At 33.4% G+C, this 21,174-nt stretch overlaps 2 protein-coding genes across 12 annotated transcripts; one reads left to right on the top strand and one right to left on the bottom strand.

Moving 5' to 3' along the window:
• Positions 1-3,312: 3,312 nt before the first annotated feature.
• Positions 3,313-17,002, bottom strand: LOC114288340 (NAC domain-containing protein 78-like). Of its 11 annotated transcripts, none has more exons than XR_014362457.1 (12): positions 16,683-17,002; positions 16,234-16,407; positions 15,960-16,112; positions 15,478-15,585; positions 15,152-15,243; positions 14,714-14,922; positions 13,969-14,028; positions 13,807-13,866; positions 9,751-9,890; positions 4,934-5,118; positions 3,606-3,763; positions 3,313-3,527 (listed from the first exon to the last, which is right to left on the bottom strand). XR_014362457.1 is itself a non-coding variant. In XM_082916823.1 (7 exons), the coding sequence occupies exons 4-7, from the start codon at positions 9,793-9,795 to the stop codon at positions 3,444-3,446; spliced, it is 393 nt and encodes a 130-aa protein (XP_082772949.1). In that variant the 5' UTR covers positions 9,796-9,890; positions 13,969-15,243; positions 15,478-15,585; positions 15,960-16,988; the 3' UTR covers positions 3,313-3,443. The 11 variants fall into 11 exon arrangements, 1 of the variants encoding a protein (XP_082772949.1); XR_014362456.1 differs by lacking the exon at positions 13,807-13,866 and adding an exon at positions 6,039-7,668; XR_014362450.1 differs by lacking the exon at positions 13,807-13,866 and adding an exon at positions 4,446-4,624.
• A 428-nt stretch (positions 17,003-17,430) lies between these two features.
• Positions 17,431-20,398, top strand: LOC114288372 (actin-depolymerizing factor 10). The gene is made up of 3 exons (XM_028231879.2): positions 17,431-17,585; positions 18,733-18,998; positions 20,015-20,398. The coding sequence occupies exons 1-3, from the start codon at positions 17,583-17,585 to the stop codon at positions 20,163-20,165; spliced, it is 420 nt and encodes a 139-aa protein (XP_028087680.1). The 5' UTR covers positions 17,431-17,582; the 3' UTR covers positions 20,166-20,398.
• Positions 20,399-21,174: the final 776 nt, after the last annotated feature.

Here is a 21,174-nt window from a genome sequence, read left to right as displayed (position 1 = left end):
ATGTTAATTATCTGAAAATATAAATAAAAAAAAAATCGAACTTGAGGATTTGCTAGTGAAATATAGAGAAATGCTGAGAAATTACAATGAAAGATTATGGGCCACAAATAAAATAGACACCATTGCTATGATTTTTAAAAGAGAGACTTGCTTAATGGTTTTTTTTTTTTTTTTTGTATTAATAATTGTTTTGTCACTACTTTCTTGTTCTCGTGTGGAACCGACCATTATAATTTTCACCCTATCTTCACGCTTTATATTGATGTTATGTTTGTGACATCAAAAAGAACAAGAAAAAAGGTTAATCACAAAAATAGCCTCAAAATTTTACGTGTTTTCATTTTAAATCTCAAGTTTTTCAATTTTAACAAATTAAATTCGAGAGTTCTATTTGTGTTTTAATGTGCCCCTTCTATCCATCTTTGTCTTTGGAAGGTAACAGAGAATCATTTTAAGATTTAAAGTGAAAAATATTAGGATTTAAAGAAAAAAAAATGAATAAAACCTTGAATTTTTTTTTTTTGTAATTAATCCTAATATTTATTATATATATATATATATATATAATTTACATATCTTATTGTATATGTATATGTTTGCTTGTATATATGGTGATAATTTTTTATTCAAATTTTGACTCTTCCGATGATACTCCCTTCATCCCATTTTATTGGTGTGAAATCTCGTATTTTTGATGTGTCAAATATTTTAATGAGGTATTGATGATTTATTATAATAGTTTAGTTATGAAATTTTTAGATGAAAATCTAACTTAATTATTTATAGGCACGTTTGTTTGGCGGATTAAGTTGGATGAGATTGTTAGTAAAGGCATAGTTAGTGAAGAGATTTTTAATGTGTAGATTGTTAGTGAGGAGATTAGGTAAAAATGTGTTTATTTTGAGGATGTAGTGTAAGAGATGGTTAGTGATGAGATTATTAAATTATTTTTACAAAATATTTAAAAAAAATAATTTTTATATTAAAAAAAGATTTAAAACAAATATAAAATTTTATTTTTAAAATAACAAGTTGCAATTGCAAAAAATATTTTTAAAAAATCACTGTTCCTGATTTTAAAGAAATATTCAAAATAAATATATATTTTTAAAAATAATAGGTTGCAATTGCGCACATAAAAATAAAATAAAAATAAATAAAAAAATTCACTATTCCAAACGTCTGGACGTACAACCGGATAAACTCAATCCGCCAAGCTAATTCCCTAGGCCGCTCAGACTATGAAGCCAACCTTCCAAATTATCACCAAATATGCTAATGGACATAATCCACAGCCATCCTACTCCAATCCGACTGCTGAAACGGCCAAACAAATGAAATATATATCGCGTTTATCTCTCCAGCTCATTATTATTATTATTATTATTATTATTGAAATGTTTTGAGAAAATGATTAAAAATTAATTTTTTAACTTTTTTTTGACTTTTTTTTAAAAAAAAATATGAAAAATTATATGATTCAAAATAAGTTAAAAAGTTTAATTTTGACATTTCAAATTTTTTATTATTTCCCATCCTTCTTTCGGTATTAAGGGAAAAAAAAAAAAAATTCTTGCCAGCAAACGTGGCCGACAGCACATGGCTGCCAGCCTCCTTGACCACTCTCTGCTTTTCAATTTCTTTTTCTTTATTTATTTACTAATGTATGACCGTGCCTAAAATAAAATTATTAAATTAAAATATAATTTATCAAATTTATTGTTAAAAATTTGAAGTCAAAATATAAATACATATAAAGTTTTGACTTTCAAATGAATTTTGTAAAATTACTCATAAAAATGCACCCAATAAAATTAAAGTAAAAATTAAAAAAAAAATATTTTATAGTAAGAATAAATCTCATGGGTTTTGTCACTGCGGAGAATAAAATAGTTCTGTTAACAAAAAAAAAAAGAAGTAAAATGCTGTGTCTAGTGGGACAATTCAACTAAATCAGCAATTCTAGATCAAAAGTTATCCTTCATGCACGACTGATATCCCCCATCCCACGCTCTCTTTCCCTCTCTCACTTTTGAAAATTAAAAATACATCCATCTATACATTAAAAAAATGCTATGTACCACTATTATTTTTTAATATAGAATTTGATATATTTTTAATTAGAGTGTTTTTTTTTATAAAAAATTTGAGAACTTACCTCTTTGTCTGCTCGCCTACCGAAATGTTGAATAGTGGCAGCTTTGGGGCATGTCTATCTCTTCTTTTCTCTCTTTTTTAACATAGAATTTGATATATTTTCAAACTTCTCTCCCTCTCACATGCTCTAAAATCAAAGCATATTGCACTTAAACAAATGGGTCTGATTCTCACTTCAATCTCACATTAAACAAATCCAAACTTCATCACATTAAAAAAACAAAAAACAATATTAAACTAACCATTCTTCTTGAGAATTAAAAAAATTATGCTCCCCACGCTTAAAGTTGGATGTAAAATATACACAATACACATATATCTATTCACCTATACACACATAAAAGTGGTTCTATTCCACGCACGCCGACCACTTGCAAAACACCACAGAAAAAAATATTTTTTATTTTATAGCTATAATGAATCATTATAACCATTATATGCAAATATATATACACTTAAAAAATATATTTTATTATCAGAGCATTGATAACTTAAAACAGCTAAAGCTATTACCTTTATCTAAACCCAATCCCCAATATTATATTTTTACAAAAATGCTTGGAACCCTCAAAACCCCCTCATGACTCTTAAAATGATGTGAACCAATCATATATTTTTATTTTTTTCTTTCTTGCCTAAACCAATCACAAGTGAAGTTGTGCGGTTGTGCTTTTTTAGAAACATGTATTTCTGATATTTTTAATAAAAAAATCTTCTCAAGATAAGTTGCACTTCTCCCAAATTGCAATCTCTCCTCAATTTTCTCACCCAAACTCTCGCTCTCCTCTTCTCCATTACCTCAATCTCCCCCCAAAAGACAAACATTAATCTTCTCAACTGTCTCTCTCTCACACCGACTAATATCCCCCATTCCTCTCTCTTCTCAAACAAAGACTATTTCCTCAAGACAGAGATGATACTATTAAATTTATAAAAAAAAAAAAAAATCGTAAACTAAAAACAAATTGAACAATTTAATCCCCAATAAAAGCCAAGCATCATATTAAAGAATATTAATAAGTTAACATTGTGCATTGAAATGCTATGAACAACAACTAATAAAAAATAAAAATAAAAGATCAAATAACCCCAACTATCCATTTGGTTTGCTCAAATGAACACACACCATGAAATTGGAAAAAAAAAAAAACCACCTTGAATGGAGTAATCATGATCATTAAATATTTTTTGAAAACAAAATTAATGGTAAAAAATAAATACAAATTCAACCCAATAAAAACAAAGAAAATAAAATAAATAAAATAAAATCCACCACACCTAGTATATCAGAAACATAAAAAAAGGTAAAACAATAAAGCAAAGACCACAACAACATCCATCCACCAATGTAATTGAAGAGAGTGAATATCCTTTGTCCAAAAAAAAACAAACAAGACGGCTATGTAAAAATAAAAAATAAAAAATAAAATTTTAAAAGCTGAGAATACCTTTGCTGAATCCACCCCTCCTTTAGTCCCACAAGTCTGTGAGCTTTGGATCTGATGAATAAATGGAGAAGATGACCATGGAGCTTTTAGGGTATTCTCTACGTTGTTTCCACCGTTGTTGTGGGTCAAGAAATTCATCAAAAAAGGGACAAATAGAACTGGAAAGATAAAATAAATATTCTCACATAAATAAGCACAAACCTAGTGATTACAAACTTTCTCCCCAAGTATTTGAATTAATTTTATGAACACAAACACAAATGTAACAGAAATGACAAAATTGGAACCGATATGCACAAACAAAACTGGCAATTTATCACACTTCAAACAACTCAAACCCAGATTAATAAAGTTTAACACATCAAGATACATAAATAGAAATGATGATAAACAAAAACATCAATTTAAACCCACAAGGCCTCAATTCCACCAACAAACAACAATTTATCCAACTAAAATTAAAAATAAAAAACTTGAAGCATTTATATATATATATATATATATATATATATATATCTATATACATCACATTCAAACAAATGGGTTGAGTTTAAAATGCAATAGAATCAAGATAAAATCAAACCCATTTCAAATTTCAAATTTCAGATATCGAACCCATTTCAGATTTCTAAAAATTAAACCAATTTCAAAAATCAAAACACATTTTAAAATGAAACTCATTTCACATTTCAGAAATCAAACATGTTTAATTTTTTCAACACATACAAAAAATACAGTTTCAATTTGGTCTGATTTTGATTAAAAAAATACAACAATAATTTCATGGCTTTTCATAGATACCATAGAAATTAAAATAAGAGAGACAGAGAGAGAGCATACCATTTGTTGGATGTAAGGAGTAGATGGTGGTCTCTACTCACAAACTTATATATTTATATAAATTTCTAGAGAGACAGAGAGAGTAAACTCTCCGGGATGAGTCGGAAAGCGTTGATCTTGGAAAACTTGTTCCCGGGGATAATGTCTCGAGCGAAACGACTTCAAATTTCTGTAGATTTCTGCGAATATATGCGCATTAAAACCCCTCAAATCCATTTTAAATTTCAAAAATCAAAACCTATCAAACCCATTTCAGAAATCACAACCACTCCAACCACTACAAATTAAAATAGTTTACACCAAAATCATTAACTTTAAAGCAAAACCTAGACGGTGAGACGATCAATGCTCGATGGCGGTCATCGCAAGAGGAGAGAGATGAAAGAGGATGGCGAAAGGAGAGCATAATCAACCAACAATTTATCCAACTAAAATTATATCTATATATATAGAGAGAGAGAGAGGGAGGGAGGGAGGGAGAGAGGTACCGGAGAGCTCCAATGGCTCAGATTTGTAGACATCGATTTCCGAGACGACATCGAAGTGGAATGGCTTCCCAGAGGCCTTACGCTTGAGGTAGTACTGCACAAGCTCCTAGTCTGTCATATGGAACCGAAACCCAAGAGCCAAAGACGTTGGAGGCGACGGCGACGACGGCGACACAAGGTGATTGCTAACAAATCATGACCCATATTGAAAAAACACAACAAAACAGATCAATGACTTCAACCCAAATTAGATTTCAACTGATCAAGAAGAAGAACAGAGAGGAAGAGAGAGATAAAGAGGGAAGGTGGGGAGGAGACGTGGGTAGGTGGGAAGGGGGGAGAATTGTTTGGGCAAGAATCATCTATCGATATATCAATATTTAGGATTGATCTAGATCATTAAAATTAAATGTATCCTTAATACATTTTAATACATTTTTAAAAATAATCCTGGTTTATACTATAAACTAGCGTAAGGCACGGTGTAAACAATCTTAGGATTAGAATATAATTGTAATGTATACATATTATGTTTAAATTTATGGAGTCTGTAGCATTTTTTGATAAAGATATTCTTCTTCTTAAAAAATTTGTAACAATTTTGCTTGTACCACAAGCTCTACAGAAATAAAATAACAACTTCCCCTAGTGTATGTACCTTGTGCCTAAAGGCATGGTGTAAATAATAATGAAAACAAAATGTAATTAAATATAATTTATTTAATTTGTTACTAAAAATTTAATAGAACCAATTTTTTTTTTTTTTTTTCATGATGTCTATGAAGCATGGACACTCCAAAAATGGTGCCGTGGCAGTGTCCGACACGCGGACACGCCGGGGACACGGGGACACGCCGAGGACACGTATGTCCCTTTAATTTAATAATTTTTTTGGAAGGGGACACAGCAGGGACACGGCGGGGACACGCGTGTCCATATCTGGACACACCAAGGGACACGGCGAGGTTCTTTTTTAAATTTTCTATATTTATTTGGGGTCAAAGTATAATATTTAACAAGTTAAAAAAAAAACAAAAAAAAACAAAAAAAACTAACGGGCAAAGCCCTAATCGAACAACTGAGGTAAAAAATAGTAAAATCAGACCTGCTAGTCGAAGTCGAAGCCCTCCTCTCTCTCAGTCGAAGCCCTCTGAAGTCGATCGAAGCTCTCTCTCTCAGTCGCAGCCCTCCGAAGTCGATCGAAGTCCTCCGAAGTCGATCGTAGACCTTCGATCCAGTCGTCTGTGTCTCTGTTTCAGTCGATCCAGCGTCTTCGACCTTCGATCTAGTCGTCTTCGAAGGTAAGCCCCTCTCTCGCCTGTCTCTTTCTCTTTCGCTTTCTCTCTCTCTGCTCTGCTTCGGTTCGACTGAACTGAACTGTCTTCTTTTTTCTTTTTCTTTTCTTTTTTTTTTTTATACGTTCGACCAGACTTTTTTATTTTTATTTTTGTTTTTATTTTTATTTGTTTATACATTTACATATATAAGACCTTTTTTTTGTTTAATTATATGTAAAAAAAACTGTATTTAAAACTGTAAGATTTTTATGAGTATATATTAAAAACCGTAAAAAAAATTTTTTTTTTTTGTAAGACTTTTATGTGTCTATATATAAAATTGTATTTAAAAAATAATAATTATAGGTTTATATATATACATATATACAGTATGTAAACTCTTTTTTTTATTTTTTATTTTTTATTTTTTATCCTTCTAATGTTAATGTTAATTTATAGGGAAAATGTCTAGTTCAAATTCTGCCAATAACACACAATCTGCCTTTGATGCTGAAGATGATAAGCCATTGTGGAAATATGTGACTAGATTAGAAAAATCTGGTGCAAGAGGGGGAAATTATACTTTTCAATGTAATTTTTGTCGGGTTACACGTAAAGGTTCATACACTAGGGTAAAAGCCCATTTGATGCAAATTAAAAATCAGGGGATTGAAGTGTGTCCAAAAGTAACAAGTAAGGATAAAGCTTATTTTGAGAGAGTAATTGCAGAAGCAGAGTTGAAATTGAAAAACTCTAGGTTGAAGAAAGTCCCATTGCCTCCTCCTAGTTCAAGTGCATCATTAGGTTTATGTTTTAATGAACCAGAGGAGATGTATGGATCAAAAAGGAAGAGGTCAACTGCCATAGGGAGTGGAAGTAGTGATAACCCTGTTCTGAAAGCATTTAACATTGGGGCTCGAGAACGACTAAATAATGAGATAGCTAGAATGTTTTATTCAGCAGGCTGGCCATTTCATTTAGTAAGAAATCCTTACTATGTTAGTGCATTTACTTTTGCTGCAAATAACATACAAGAATATGTACCACCTAGGTATAATATGTTGAGAACTACATTGCTTCAAAAAGAAAAGACAAACATTGATAGATTGTTAGACCCTATTCGAGGCACATGGAGAGAGAAGGGTGTGAGTATAGTCAGTGATGGATGGAGTGATTCCCAACGAAGGCCATTAATAAATTTTATGGCTGTTACGGGAGGTGGGCCTATGTTTCTTAAAGTAGTTGATTGTTCAGGGGAAACAAAAGACAAGTATTTTATTTCAAACTTGATGAAGGAAGTAATTATAGAGGTTGCGCCTAAAAATGTGGTTCAAGTCATTACAGATAATGCCACAAATTGCAAGGCGGCAGGGCACCTAATTGAAGCACAATTTCCTCACATCTTTTGGACTCCTTGTGTTGTGCACACCCTCAATCTTGCCTTGAAGAATATTTGTGCTGCCAAGAATGTGGAAAATAATTCAGTTGCATTTGAAGAGTGTAATTGGATTAGTGAGATTGTGGGTGATGTGATGATGATTAAGAATTTTATTTGTAATCATTCCATGAGGTTGGCAATGTATAATGAGTTTGTGAGTTTGAAACTTCTTTCAGTTGCCAAGACACGCTTTGCTTCTTCCATTGTCATGCTTAAGAGGGTCAAATTGATAAAGCAAGGTCTCCAAACAATGGTAATCAGTGACAAATGGAGTTGTTATAGGGATGATATTGGTAAGGCCAAGTTTGTGAAGGATAAGTTGTTAGATGACTTTTGGTGGAATCAAGTCAACTACATACTTTCCTTTACTGCTCCTATTTATGACATGATTAGAGTATGTGACACCGATAGACCTTTTCTTCACTTAGTGTATGACATGTGGGATACAATGATAGAAAAAGTGAAGATGGTGATATATAAGCATGAAGGAAAGCGACTAGAAGACGAGTCTACATTCTATAATGTAGTACATCAGATTCTTGTAGACCGGTGGAACAAGAACAACACACCACTTCATTGCTTGGCACACTCATTGAATCCAAGGTGATTACAACACAATTTGCTATTTTTATTAATTTAAGTTTAATATTATTCTTTCACATTTATAATGAGTAGTATTTTTTTTTTCATTTTAGGTATTATAGTGATGTGTGGCTTCATGAGGATCCAAGCCGAATTCCCCCACATAGGGATGAGGAGGTTTGTCTTTAGAGAAAAAAGTGCTTGAAAAGGTTCTTTGATGATCCAATGGAGTGCACTAAAGCAAATTTGGAGTATGCTAAGTTCTCAACAAAAGAGGGGCCATTTGCTGACATTGATTCCATTGGAGATAGATGTGATATGGATCCTCATAGTTGGTGGGTTCATGGTGCATCTGCACCCACTCTTCAATGTTTGGTTTTAAGGCTACTTGTGCAACCTTCTTCTTCATCATGTGCTGAGAGGAATTGGAGTATATACTCTTTTATCCATTCAATGAAAAGAAACAAGATGACACCCTAACGTGCAGAGAACTTGGTTTTTGTTCATAGCAACCTCCGTCTTTTATCAAGGAGAACCCCACAATACCTTGAAGGAGAGACCAAGTTATGGGATATTGCGGGCGACACATTTGATACATTTGATGATGTTGGGATGCTTGAGGTTGCAAATCTATCACTTGATGAACCTGAGATGGAGGTTGTGTTGTTTACCGATGATGGAGGTGCAAATGAAGAAAAAGGTGGTGATGCTAATGATGATGAAGACGTGCAAGAAATTGGATCTACTTGAAGTTTTGAAAGGCCTACTTCTTTTCTTTTCTTTTTTTTTTCCTTCTTCTTTGCCTCTTATTTAGTGCTTTTGTGACAAATATTGTTGGATGTTGGATGTTTTCCCCTTATATTTATTTCAAGATGTTGGATGTTGGATGTTGAATCTTTTGCCTCTCTTATATTTATTGAATTAATGGTTACTATGTTAGTGTTTGTTAATTTACATAACACATACAAATATATATATTAAAAAAAAAAAAATTCGCCGTGTCCGTGTCCCCCTTTTTTGAAAATTGCCGTGTCCCGTGTCCGTGTCCGTGCTTCATAGCATGATGTTAGGTTTCTCAATAAATATATATCTGAATAACCAAAGCTACTTAATATTTTTTATTTTTTCAATAAAAGAAATAAATTATTAATATAATAACAACTATTTAAACAATCCTATGCAATTATTTAACCAAAGCTACTTTTTCATTTCTTCTACTTTTTTTTGCTTTTGTTTTTTTTTTGGGGGTAGAGAGCTCTGTCACTCTTTTTCCTCTACGTCTCTCTCTTCCTATTTGAACTCCATTGTTGCTCAAGTTTGAGCTTCGAATGGGAGTCATAACCCAATTAATGAAAATTCATTAAAACACATTAAAAAGCGTTGGTTTGTAAACATCTCAAATAATTATTTGGAAGTATGTTAACTTGGTGAAGCATGATCTAAAATAAAACAAATGCTTAGAAAGTTATTAACCTCAGTAAATAACCGTATAAAAAAATTTAGAAAGGAAGGTGGCTCACATCTACCATCCAGACATCCACAACTGGGTCTCCTCCCATGCGCATGAGCTTCCACTGGTCACTTAACTCCAGTGCTGCCTGCAAGAAGTACCTCTCATCGGTCCAGAGCAATGCTTCATTCCTTGTAATAAGTGCCAAACCTGAATGGAATTTAGCTTCAGTAACCTTACAAAACTAATATTGATTAATCAAAGGTTTGAATCATTAACATGTCAATATGCTGCATAGAAAATAAGGCTGCCATTTTGTACGATGGAAACATATAAGCCCTGTTTGGTAGAGCTGTGGGAAAGTACTTATAGCTTATGCCTAAACAGCTTATAGCTTATAACTATGAACATAAGCTGATTTCTGACTTATAAATTAAGCATCTCCTGCCCCACTCAAAGAATAAACTGATTTCTGACTTCCAAAAAGCTATAAACTATAAGCTATAAGCTAAACCAAACACATCAAAATAGTTTAAATTTAGCTGAAAGCTGAAATAAGCAGCTTTTAAGCAGCACCAAACAGGCACATAGGATAACTCCATAGAGAGGCACATAAAACCTACATTGATCGCACGCAAAAGATATAATCCAGTACCAAGGTAATAGAAGATTTCCCTAAAAGCAGGCGCATAAACCTACATTGTTCACACAACAAAAGATATAAACAACATTCCAATACCAAAGTAATGGAAGATTCCCCTAAAAGGTGAAAAAAGCATAAAAGCACCATTTCAATGTACCCATAATGTGGCTGACTAGCGCTCAAAAACAAAAGCATGGCGTCATCATTCATTCATTCAACAAAAGATCCCTTTAAAATTTAAGACTATAACTTCCCAATGATAACCAATGACTCATTTTAACAGAGGCAAATTCCTCAAGTATTGCACAAATGAACAATCAGTGTGTTTGGTTTGAGTTTTCTAGATTAAATTTTTTGAAAATTGCGTTTTTTGTTTTTCGTATTTTTTTGTTTTTAGTGAATATTTTTAAAATTTTAAACATTTTTTTTAGTTTTTTGGATGCACCTTACTTAGATGTATCTAAAAAGTAAAAAATTTGTAAAAAAATATTTTAAAACATTAATAAATACATAAAAATATAAAAAATGTACTGAATTATGATATTTTTTTGTATTTTTGGTATTTAGTGAATTTTTAAAAGATTTTTTTCACAAATTTTTTACTTTTTAGGTATATTTATGTTAGGTATATCTAAAAATTAAAAAAATTGCTTAAAATATTAAAAAAATTCATTAAAAACAAAAAAATACAGAAAATAAGAAAGTAGAATTTTCTGAAAACTGTTTTCAGAAAAACGAAACCAAACAAGCTTAGAGTTCAAGGTATGTTTTCTCGCCAAAAAAATAAAGTTTGAGGTACGTTTTCTCACCGAAAAAAAAATAATAATAAATTTAAGCTATTGTTTGGTTGGGATTTAACATGCAGTTATAATCTAATAAACAAATTGAATAATAACTCAATTCCACACATTAAGTCTATTTGATAACCATAATTCACATCACTTAAAATTTTAACCTATTAAAAAAAAAAAAAAAAAAACTTAAATTTTAAGCCAAAAATTTCTTACTTGATGTTGAATGCTGAATTTTTAATTTTTATGCTTATATTATCGTTAAAGTGTATCATCACCACCATTGTCACTCTACACTACTGCCACCATTTCTGCCACCACATTGCTGCCGCCGCCCCTACCACCACCATCACCTACCATACCATTACCATACTGCCACACAACCGCCATCAGCACCACCACATCAACATTGTCACCATGCTGCCCCTCAAATACCATGCCAATGTCACTGACATCACCACTACCGTCATGTCACCGTTGCCACCATTTCCACCACCACAATTGTCACCACTGAGTCTACCCAGCACATTGCCATTACCGCCATGTTGCTACCAACCCAACACGTAAACAAAAAAAATATATATAGAAAATAAATTTCAAACTTACCTTCTAATAAACATATCAAATAGCTTGATTAAATTCAACACTGAAGACTTTTTGTACACACTTTGAGAATTATTTCAGATTAAAAAATACATTTTCCAAATTTCAATTTGATCAACACCACCAAATTCTGGTGCCTAAAATTATATAAACAATTAAACAAACATAATCTATTGACCTCATAGTAATCAATAAAAAGAAATAAAATGGAGCCTGTGAAGCATTGATACTTCAAATAGGAAAACGTATCCGTATCGAATACCGATACTCCATGAATACTTACGAATATGTATCAAATACTTATTAAAAGTATCGGATACTAGGGATGGCAATTTGAACCCGGCCCGACGGGGACCCGACCCCCCGTCCCCGATAAGAATGGTTTTTCCCCGAAAAATATCCCCGTGGGGACGGGGATGGTATTCGAAATTCAATCCCCGGTGACATTCGGGCCGGGGACGGTGATACACATTTCTTCCCCGGCCCCGGCCCGGCCCCGGCCCCGTACCCCGCCCCGTTAGCCCCGATTTATATTATATATATATATATATATATATGTTTACAGCTTGGCTTGGTTGAAACAACACAGGAGCACTCTATTTAAATATTAAATATTATATATTATATATGATATATGTTTGGGTCAAGACTCTCTCTCACTCACTTATCTTCTCTCACTTATCTTCACTTATCTTCTCTCACTCTCTTCTTTCCAGTGGCGAGTTTGCAGTGGCGTGGCGACGGTGCGATCTCCTCTCCCCAGTGGCGATGGCGTCATCTCCTCCTCCGCAGCAGTGCGCACACCCTCCTCCGTCGCCGCCTCCTCCTCCTCCTCCTCCTCCTCCTCCTCCGTGCCACTGCCAAACCTTCGTACTCCGGCTTCGGTTCCTACCACAACAGATCTGGGCAGATCTGAGTAGATCCCATCTCCACCACACCACCGCAGATTTTACATCTCACATCTCAAATCTGAGAAGATCAGATCCCACCATTTTTGTATATACATGTATGTGTATTTGTCACTGTGTTTGTAATATGTTTGTCTCTATATTATTATTTTTTTTATTTTTTTTTTTTGTGGTTGATGATGTTGTCGTTGATGATGTTGTTGAGGAAAATGATGTTGATGAAAATGATGTTGAGGGAGCTACGGGGATTTTCCAGGGTCGGGGAAACCCGATCCCCGTTGGGGGCGGGGGTGGGGGGGGTGATGGGTTCCCCGTCGGGGATCGGGGACGGGGACGGGGAGTTTTGTAGCTTCGGGGATCGGGGACGGGGAGTGCGATCCCCGGCCCCGCCCCGCCCCGTTGCCATTCCTATCGGATACTTCTTAATTAATTTTAAAATATCGGATACTTAGTTTTGAAGTATCGGATGCTCCAAGTCACATATTATCGGATACTTCTTAATTAATTTTGAAGTATCAAATGCTCCAAGTCACGTATTACTCCTTTTATGAAATTAGAATTGTATCATTTCTTACATAACATTGTAATATAATATAATTGCGAGGATAAATAGAATATTTTTACAATACTTTGCTTAGGTTCTTTATAAAAATAATATAGTAAGCTAAAGTAATAGAATTAATCAAATTGGCATATCTTCATTGTATCATGCATGTTCCCTATAACTACATAGAAGTAAGGATTAATAAGATAATATAATAATAGTAAAATTAAATATCAATAAATAAATAAGCAATTAAACTTGCATAGAATATTTTTGACTAATGCAAAAGGAAAAAGCATAGAGTCAAGTTGTGGATTGTTTTGATATTATAATATTAACATATTAGACTTGATATTGAAATAAAATATTTGCAAGACCTATTGAAAATTTAAAAACTAAACTAGCTACTGGCTTAAATTAGTACTTAATTCTTAAAGATTAGTATCTTGCATTATAAAGTTAATGCGGTTTCTCAACATTCTTGAACTTGTGTGTAACTCACTACTAATAATTTTTTTATTTTTTATTTTTTACAAACGTATCCTAACCATACCTGTCTCCTACTTTTTTAGGTTTTGTTGTATTGTTGTATCTGTATCATATCGTATCCGTGCTTTCTAGGATGGAGCTAACTAACCAGCACTTCCGGTGAAGCCAGATACAAATTCACGCCTTTTATCCCTATCAGACACATACTCTGCCACAACATTCAACAAATGAAAGAATAATCCTAGGTTTTCAATCAATCAAACATTGATAAAACCATAAAATATCATAGAGAGAAATAGAGAGAGAGGACCTGATGATTATCTCTGAAGGAGGAGTAGCGTCGTTTGAATTGCAACAAGGGAAATTCAACCTGAATAAACCCAACCACAAACAAAAACAACAGCCGAGGTTGCGTATATGATTTAAAACAGAACATATGAAGCAAAGTTAGTTACGATGAAAGAAAACCCCTCTCAGTTGTTCTCTATGAGATTGTCTATTCAATCTCTATACTATGTCTCTCTCACAGTTTGAATATTACAAAAATCAATGAACCTGCATGAGTCACAGATAAATACAGTTGTCTCTCTCTCTCTCTCTCTCTCTCTCTCTCTCTCTCTCTCCAACATTTTCTCTCTATTTTGAAACTGTCAAACAGTAAAACATCATCTCTTCTATCATTACAATCTGTTTCTCCTCAAATTTTCATTGCAAAATCAATAAAACATTGTGATCCATTGACAAACTCTCACCTTCTTTCTCTATCTATAATTACATTTTGACATCAACAAAACAGAACACATGAAGCATTTGACCCCTTGGGGTCACTCAGTATACCCTCATTACCAAAAAGAAATGACAATCTCTGACTTAAGAAACCCTCCTTCCTATTTACATTACATTAACAAAACAATTCACACCTTAATTAAAAAAATAAAAAATAAATAAACCACTATCTCCTACAATGTACAAAACAGGTAAAACAGAGATTAAGCCATTGAAGGATTCAAAATAAATAAAAGAAGGCACAATATAGTAGATTAAATAAAACGAACCTGAGACGTTAAATTGGGAAAAGGCAGAGTAGTGTAATATAATGCCAAATGGCAGAGTCGCACTTCTTAGATTTGTGACGACCACCGATTCTCCCCAATGTGTAACTGATGATCTCTTGGTTGAGTCGAATTTAAACAACCATAAAAGATGCTTGACATTTTCCTTCGATGAATCCGATCATTTCTTTTTTATTTTTACAACATTGACACTGGAAACCACAACCATCTTCCTCAAACCAGTTCGTACACTCATAAAGATAATATGTATGTGTAAATTGTCACAAATTTTACTCAACACCATTACAGTGAGCAAGAAATTGGGTACCGATATTTTAGATACTAGATGATATGTTGCAACCATATAGACAAACCAGTTCATATCAAATTTCAATTGACACACATTGAGTGTATGAACACATTGAGAGGCAGAAATCGAACCTTCCAAGTGCGAGTTCGAAGGGAGGGTGGGTGTTGATGCTAAATTGGGTTTTTGCTGTTTGTTGATCTTCCTCTTCAATGGTGGCAGTAGACTAATGACGATGATAAGCAGTGGCGGTGGTGTTGCAACCATATAGACAAACCAATTCATATCAAATTTCAATTGAATTTTGTAAAAATAAAAATTGGTCTATTGGAATGCAATCAAGAAATTAATTAAAAGAAGTAATAAATAGATTCTATTTATTGGTGTTGGCACACACTACACTGATCTATGAAGAGAAAGGAAATAGAAATTAATCCAAAAACTGAGATAGAAGACTCACTGTCTCACGGATAAGAACCGAACTGAAACTTCACTGATACAATGATGCTTCCTCGACAATGTCGAAATTTTTTTCTACTCTTCAGAAAGGTTCTGTCAAATTAGAAACCTGTGACAAAACAAAAAAATGATCATTCTATTTAATCAAAAACAGAACCAGCCTACTATTTAGCCCAATATATCAAACATCTAGATTTTTAATTTCAATTCACCCTAATTCAACCCAATAATCACCAGTTGATCAAAATATATATTCACCATACAAACTAAAAGTAAAATAAACGATTCATCATAACCACTTAAAATCAAAATCACAATTTTCCATTACAAATTGAACCCAGATGTAAGCCGGCCCTATTAACCCACCTTAATTCAACTCAATAATCAGCAGTTCACCAAAAATTCAAGGCGTAAAAACAAAACCCAGAAATATCTAACAGACAGAACCAAATATGGAAGCAAAAAACTGAAGAACTGAAGTACCTCTGTTTTGGGGTTTGAACAGACACAGCCACAAAGATCAGACACAGCCAGAAGGGCACCAAAAAAAAAAAGGTGGGAGAAACTGCGATGCCCAATTTCACAATTTCTTTGCAATTTCTGCCATATTTCTAATTAGGCAACCACCAAACAATGCTGAAAAACCATGAACCACAAATTTTAATCAAAAACAGAATCAGCCAACAAAACCCTAAAATAACCTGAGTGAATCAACAAACATAAAATACCAAAATAAGGAAGAAGGAAAAAAAATTACCTTGCAAGCCGAGTTCGAGAGCAGAGAGTGGGAATTCAACCCAATAATCACCAGTTGACCAAAAATTCAAGGCGTAAAAACAAAACCCAGAAAAATCTAACAGATAGAACCAAATCTGGAAGCAAAAAACTGAAGAACTGAAGTACCTCTGTTTTGGGGTTTGAATAGACACAGCTACAAAGAATAGACACAACCAAAACAAAAAAACAGAGAGAGGATGAAATTGCGATGCCCAATTTCACAATTTCTTTGCAATTTCTGCCATAGTTCTAATTAGGCAACCACCAAACAAGAAACCATGAACCACAAAATAAAGCTTAACACATATATATACCAGAAACAGAAATGATGATAAATAAAAACATCGATTTAAACCATTATAGATCTCAATTACACCAAAAAACAACAATTAGAGAGAAAGAGAGAGAGAGAGAGAGGGAGAGAGGTACCGGAGAGCTCCCATGGGGGTTCCAAGCAGAGAGATGACGGTGGCTGTGGTGGTGGTGGTGCCAATCGCAGTTTCCCGGTTCTCAATCGGAAACCCTAGCCTTCAGAACCAGCCAACAAAACCAAAATAACGAAGCGGAGAAAGGCAGCGAGTGGGAGGGTTGCGACTTGAAGCCATTGAGAGAGAAGGGGGGAGAGGGGGAGAGGCAGAAATCGAGTGAGAGATAAGGGGAGAGACAGAAATCGAGGCCGAGTTCGAGAGGCAGAAAAGGGAGCGAGCGAAGAGGGAGGGTAGGGAAGGTGGACATGATCAGCTTCACCCCCTCAAAGAAAGATAATGTCATGTTTGGAAAACTTGGTAAAAAATTAATTTTTAGTTTTTTTTTATTTTTTTGTGTTAAAAAATTGATTTTTTTGTAATTTTTTTTTATGTAAAAAATTAGAAAGTCAAAAAATTTGCTTTTTTAGCAATTTCTCAAATTACCCCAATATCATCTTTGTAATATATAATTATATAAAGCACATAATTTGTTTGACGAAACAACCTCACATTTTTTATGTCCAAAAATACTCTTATAAAATTGCCTAAGTTTTGATTTCTTCCACCCAAAAAAAAAAAAAAAGCTTGTATCTACATTTATTTATTTATTTGATGCATATAACGGTTATTATTGTCTTTCATTTTTGCATACGCATCACGTTCTAATATATAAATATATGTATTCACTCCCTAAAAATTCTCTCATCCTTTGAACATTTCTTCAGTGCCTCTCTTGCCCTACCCCAAAACAAGGATCTTCTACTCTCTCTCTGTTTCAGACCTCTCTCTCTCTCTCTCTCTCTCTCTCCCCTTTTGTTTTCTCATCATTGTGGAAGGTTCATCTCTCACTTGGGGGGGCACTATGGTATGTTTTTGAGTAACGCTTTAAGGCTCTTACTTGCAATGTTCATGTTTCTTTGATATTGTAGTAAATGGAATGTACTATAATCAAAAAATTGAAAATGGTGAATTCTCTGATCTCATATAGATCTTGCTGTTTTTTATTGCTAGAACACACATGGCATTGACATGCATGAACAATCTACAAAATCAAAATTTATTTGTAATTTTGCATTCTCTAATTAATCTACTGTTTATGCAATTTTCTGTTCCACACATTCGAAAAACAAACTCTGGGTAGTAAATAACCCAAAGAGATTAAAAGCTTCATGGAATTAAAACTTTGTGAGACATAGGGGTGGCGATAGAGGGGGTGGCCACCAAGAATCATGCCCCTCGAAAACTTTAAGAAGTCTTGAAGTGGTCCCAAGGCGTCTAGTGCTTTATGGGATTTGAACACGCTTCCTTAGACGCAAAGGTGGAGGGAGAGGGTGGCTAGCAAGAACCCTATTCCTAATTTTTTAAAAAATTTGGGGTTACTTGAAGAGATCTAGTGAATTAAGGGATTTAAACTCGTGAACTACGCTTGCTAAAGCATTATGATGAAGAGAGGGATGGTCATCACCATACTTAAAAAGCCACAACTTTTTTTTTTTTCATTAGTGCCTGCCTCCAAAAACCTTTTTCCTTCACTTTGGCCCTTTACTTTTGGAATTTTGACTCTGCCCCTATAGTGAAGCGTTTATCACAACTCAATTTGTTACTTGGCCAACATTATTCTATAGCCGAAATATGTATGGCGTCAAATCAAAAGGGACGGTCTATAGACCTATAAGATAAGGCGTGCTAGCGTATCTATAGTAAGAGGTCCTTTTTTTGCCTTAGCGTTTTAGTTTTCAATAAGAACGTTTAGGCTTTATTAATAAGATAGAAAGGGCCTTTTCAGCTTACTCTGCTACAGCAGACCGTTAGCAGGGTGCCATGATTTGTGGGCTTGAAGGGACTTCGTATCGTGACAAGTGGTTTCAAAGCCAACGGTTATGCTGGACACCGATCACCAAGTTGTGGCACTCGTACCATTGCATTGAATTGAATTTCTCTTGATTTACACTTGAAATGTGAATTTTCATGCATAAATTTCTCTTGCTCTGAACTTGTTTGTCTATCAAAAGGCGAATGCAGCATCGGGAATGGCTGTGAATGATGAGTGCAAGCTCAAGTTCTTGGAGCTAAAGACAAAGAGGAACTACAGATTCATAGTGTTTAAGATTGATGAAACAATCCAACAAGTGAAGGTAGAGAAATTGGGGAGTCCTGAGGAAACCTATGAAGATTTCACCAACAATTTGCCTGCAGATGAGTGCAGATATGCTGTGTTTGATTTGGATTTCACAACCAATGAGAATTGCCAGAAAAGCAAGATCTTTTTCATTGCATGGTAACTGTGTTCCTTTCTATTCTTGAAACTTTTGATCCACGATTGTACTCATTCCTTATGCCTGTCTGTTTGGTTGTATTTTCGCTTTTGGGATTTTTGTTTTTGGGTTTACGGAAGCAAAAACAGTTTAGTGTTCAAAATACCCAGTTTTCATCTTTTATGCGAAAACAGGTTTCGAAACATACCCATAGTTTTCATTTTTATGCTTGGTTGTGTTTTTGTTTTCATTTTCAAAAAACACAATATGAGTGTTTGGTTGTGCTTTTGTATTTTTTTTTTCGTATTCAATTTTTGAGTTTTTGGAAATAAAAACAAGGAAAAATTCAAAAATATTCATAGTTTTTCATTTTTATACTAAAATAGTTTTCAAAATTTGAAAATAACCTCTTAGGTTTCGTTTGACAAGTGACGTTTTTTAGTCAAAAAGTTATTAGAAAAGCCAAAAAGTCAACAACCTATACCAAAAAGTCAAAGATTCTATTTTCTTTTTACTTTTTGCACATCGTTTCGTAAAAAATCAAAAAGTCATCCCAAACATACTAATTTTTTTTACATTATATTTTAGCTAAAAAGTCAAAAAATTACTAAAAAAGCCTGTTCCCAAATGAGACCTAGTGTTTCCTAAAAAGTGGATTGTTTTCCGCTCCCAAAAAAAAAAAAAAAAGTACTTGTTTGGTTGTGTTTTTATTTTCTATTTCTTAGTTTCATTTTGTCCGAGAACTTGTTTGGCAAACTGTTTCTGAAAACTATTTTTGAGAAAAAAAATTATCCATCTTGTAGAAACATCAAAAAGTTGTTCATTAATTTTCAAAAATTATTTCTGCACAAAAATGAAAACAATGAGTGTTTCAAACTTTCCATTTTTTTTCTCGAAAACACAAAAACAAAAATGAACACACCAAAAAAACAAAAATATAACCAAACTCCCATATTATGTTTTCTCAAAACGAAAACAAAAACACAACCAAGGCACAAATTAACCATCAGTAAATGTGCCTATTTTGTGCGTCATTTAGGGCACCAGACACATCAAGAATAAGGAGTAAAATGCTGTATGCAAGCTCCAAAGACAGATTCAAGAGAGAACTAGATGGGATTCAAGTCGAATTGCAGGCAACCGATCCAAGCGAAATGAGCTTCGACATCATCAAAGCTCGTGCTCTCTGAATTCTCCAACTATCCTCAGTGTCGCTAACTCTTTTTGCTAGCGCAATATTTTACTTGAACAACTTTTTTTTGGTTAAATTTCACTGAATGGAATGTGACGGTTCATTTTACATTCCTATGTTGTATTGATGTTTGCCTTCACATTTTAGCCTTTCAATTTAGAATGAGTACTTTCTTATCATGTTAGAAGATTGTGGCTTTGTATTTAAAATTTTATGTTGTTACTATCATAATTTTCTCTGCTCAATTCATTTCCAGGAAAAGTTTCTCAGTTTCTCTTTCATTTCATGAATTGTATAGGTCATGACCAGTGAAGATTTTCCAGTCATTCTTAAATTGGAGAGTTTGTTTAGGAACTAACAATTTGTTTGTTTTGATAGAAAATATTTTTTTTTTTTTGCAGTGAAAAATAAAAATTAACAGAAAACTAGCTTATTTGGGCAAAACTCAATTTCATTTTTTAAAAGGTGTTAGGTTTAGTTTTGGAAATTCGTTTTCTCAAATATTTATGAAAAAATATATAAATTACTTTGACAAATATAAACACTAAAAAAATAATTTTGAATTTTCTGAAAATGATTTCCATTCAAAAAAATAGAAATCATATGGAAATTATGAGTATCTTTTTTTTTTTTTTTTTTTTTACCAACTTAGCTTTTGCTTGAAAAATATCAAAAATAATTTTAAAAAACTAAATCAAACAAGACAAGTATAGAAATTTACTATCCATTTCAACAACATAAAGGCCTCAAGATTGGGGGAGGGAAAGAATAACTGTTATGACTACACTAAGCCTATAATTAAGATGGCTCAATCGTAAGGCAACTTAGCAGTTTTGCCTTCAAAAAAACAGAAATTTCTTATCAAAAGGCCTCAATTGTATAGACTTTGGATCCATGGTCTCATTTTGATATCTAGTTTGAAACCTAAGTTGTTAGGTTTTTGTAATTGGCTATCCTGTTTGACAAAACTCTTTTCAGTTATAATTTTATTCCCTCTTTTTTTCCAG

Source organism: Camellia sinensis, chromosome 2 (genome assembly GCF_055761805.1).
Source record: "Camellia sinensis isolate YWXY chromosome 2, ASM5576180v1, whole genome shotgun sequence".
Classification (NCBI taxonomy): domain Eukaryota; kingdom Viridiplantae; phylum Streptophyta; class Magnoliopsida; order Ericales; family Theaceae; genus Camellia; species Camellia sinensis.
Note: the sequence above shows the minus strand (reverse complement) of the source record. Positions and strands in the feature narration are given on the sequence as shown.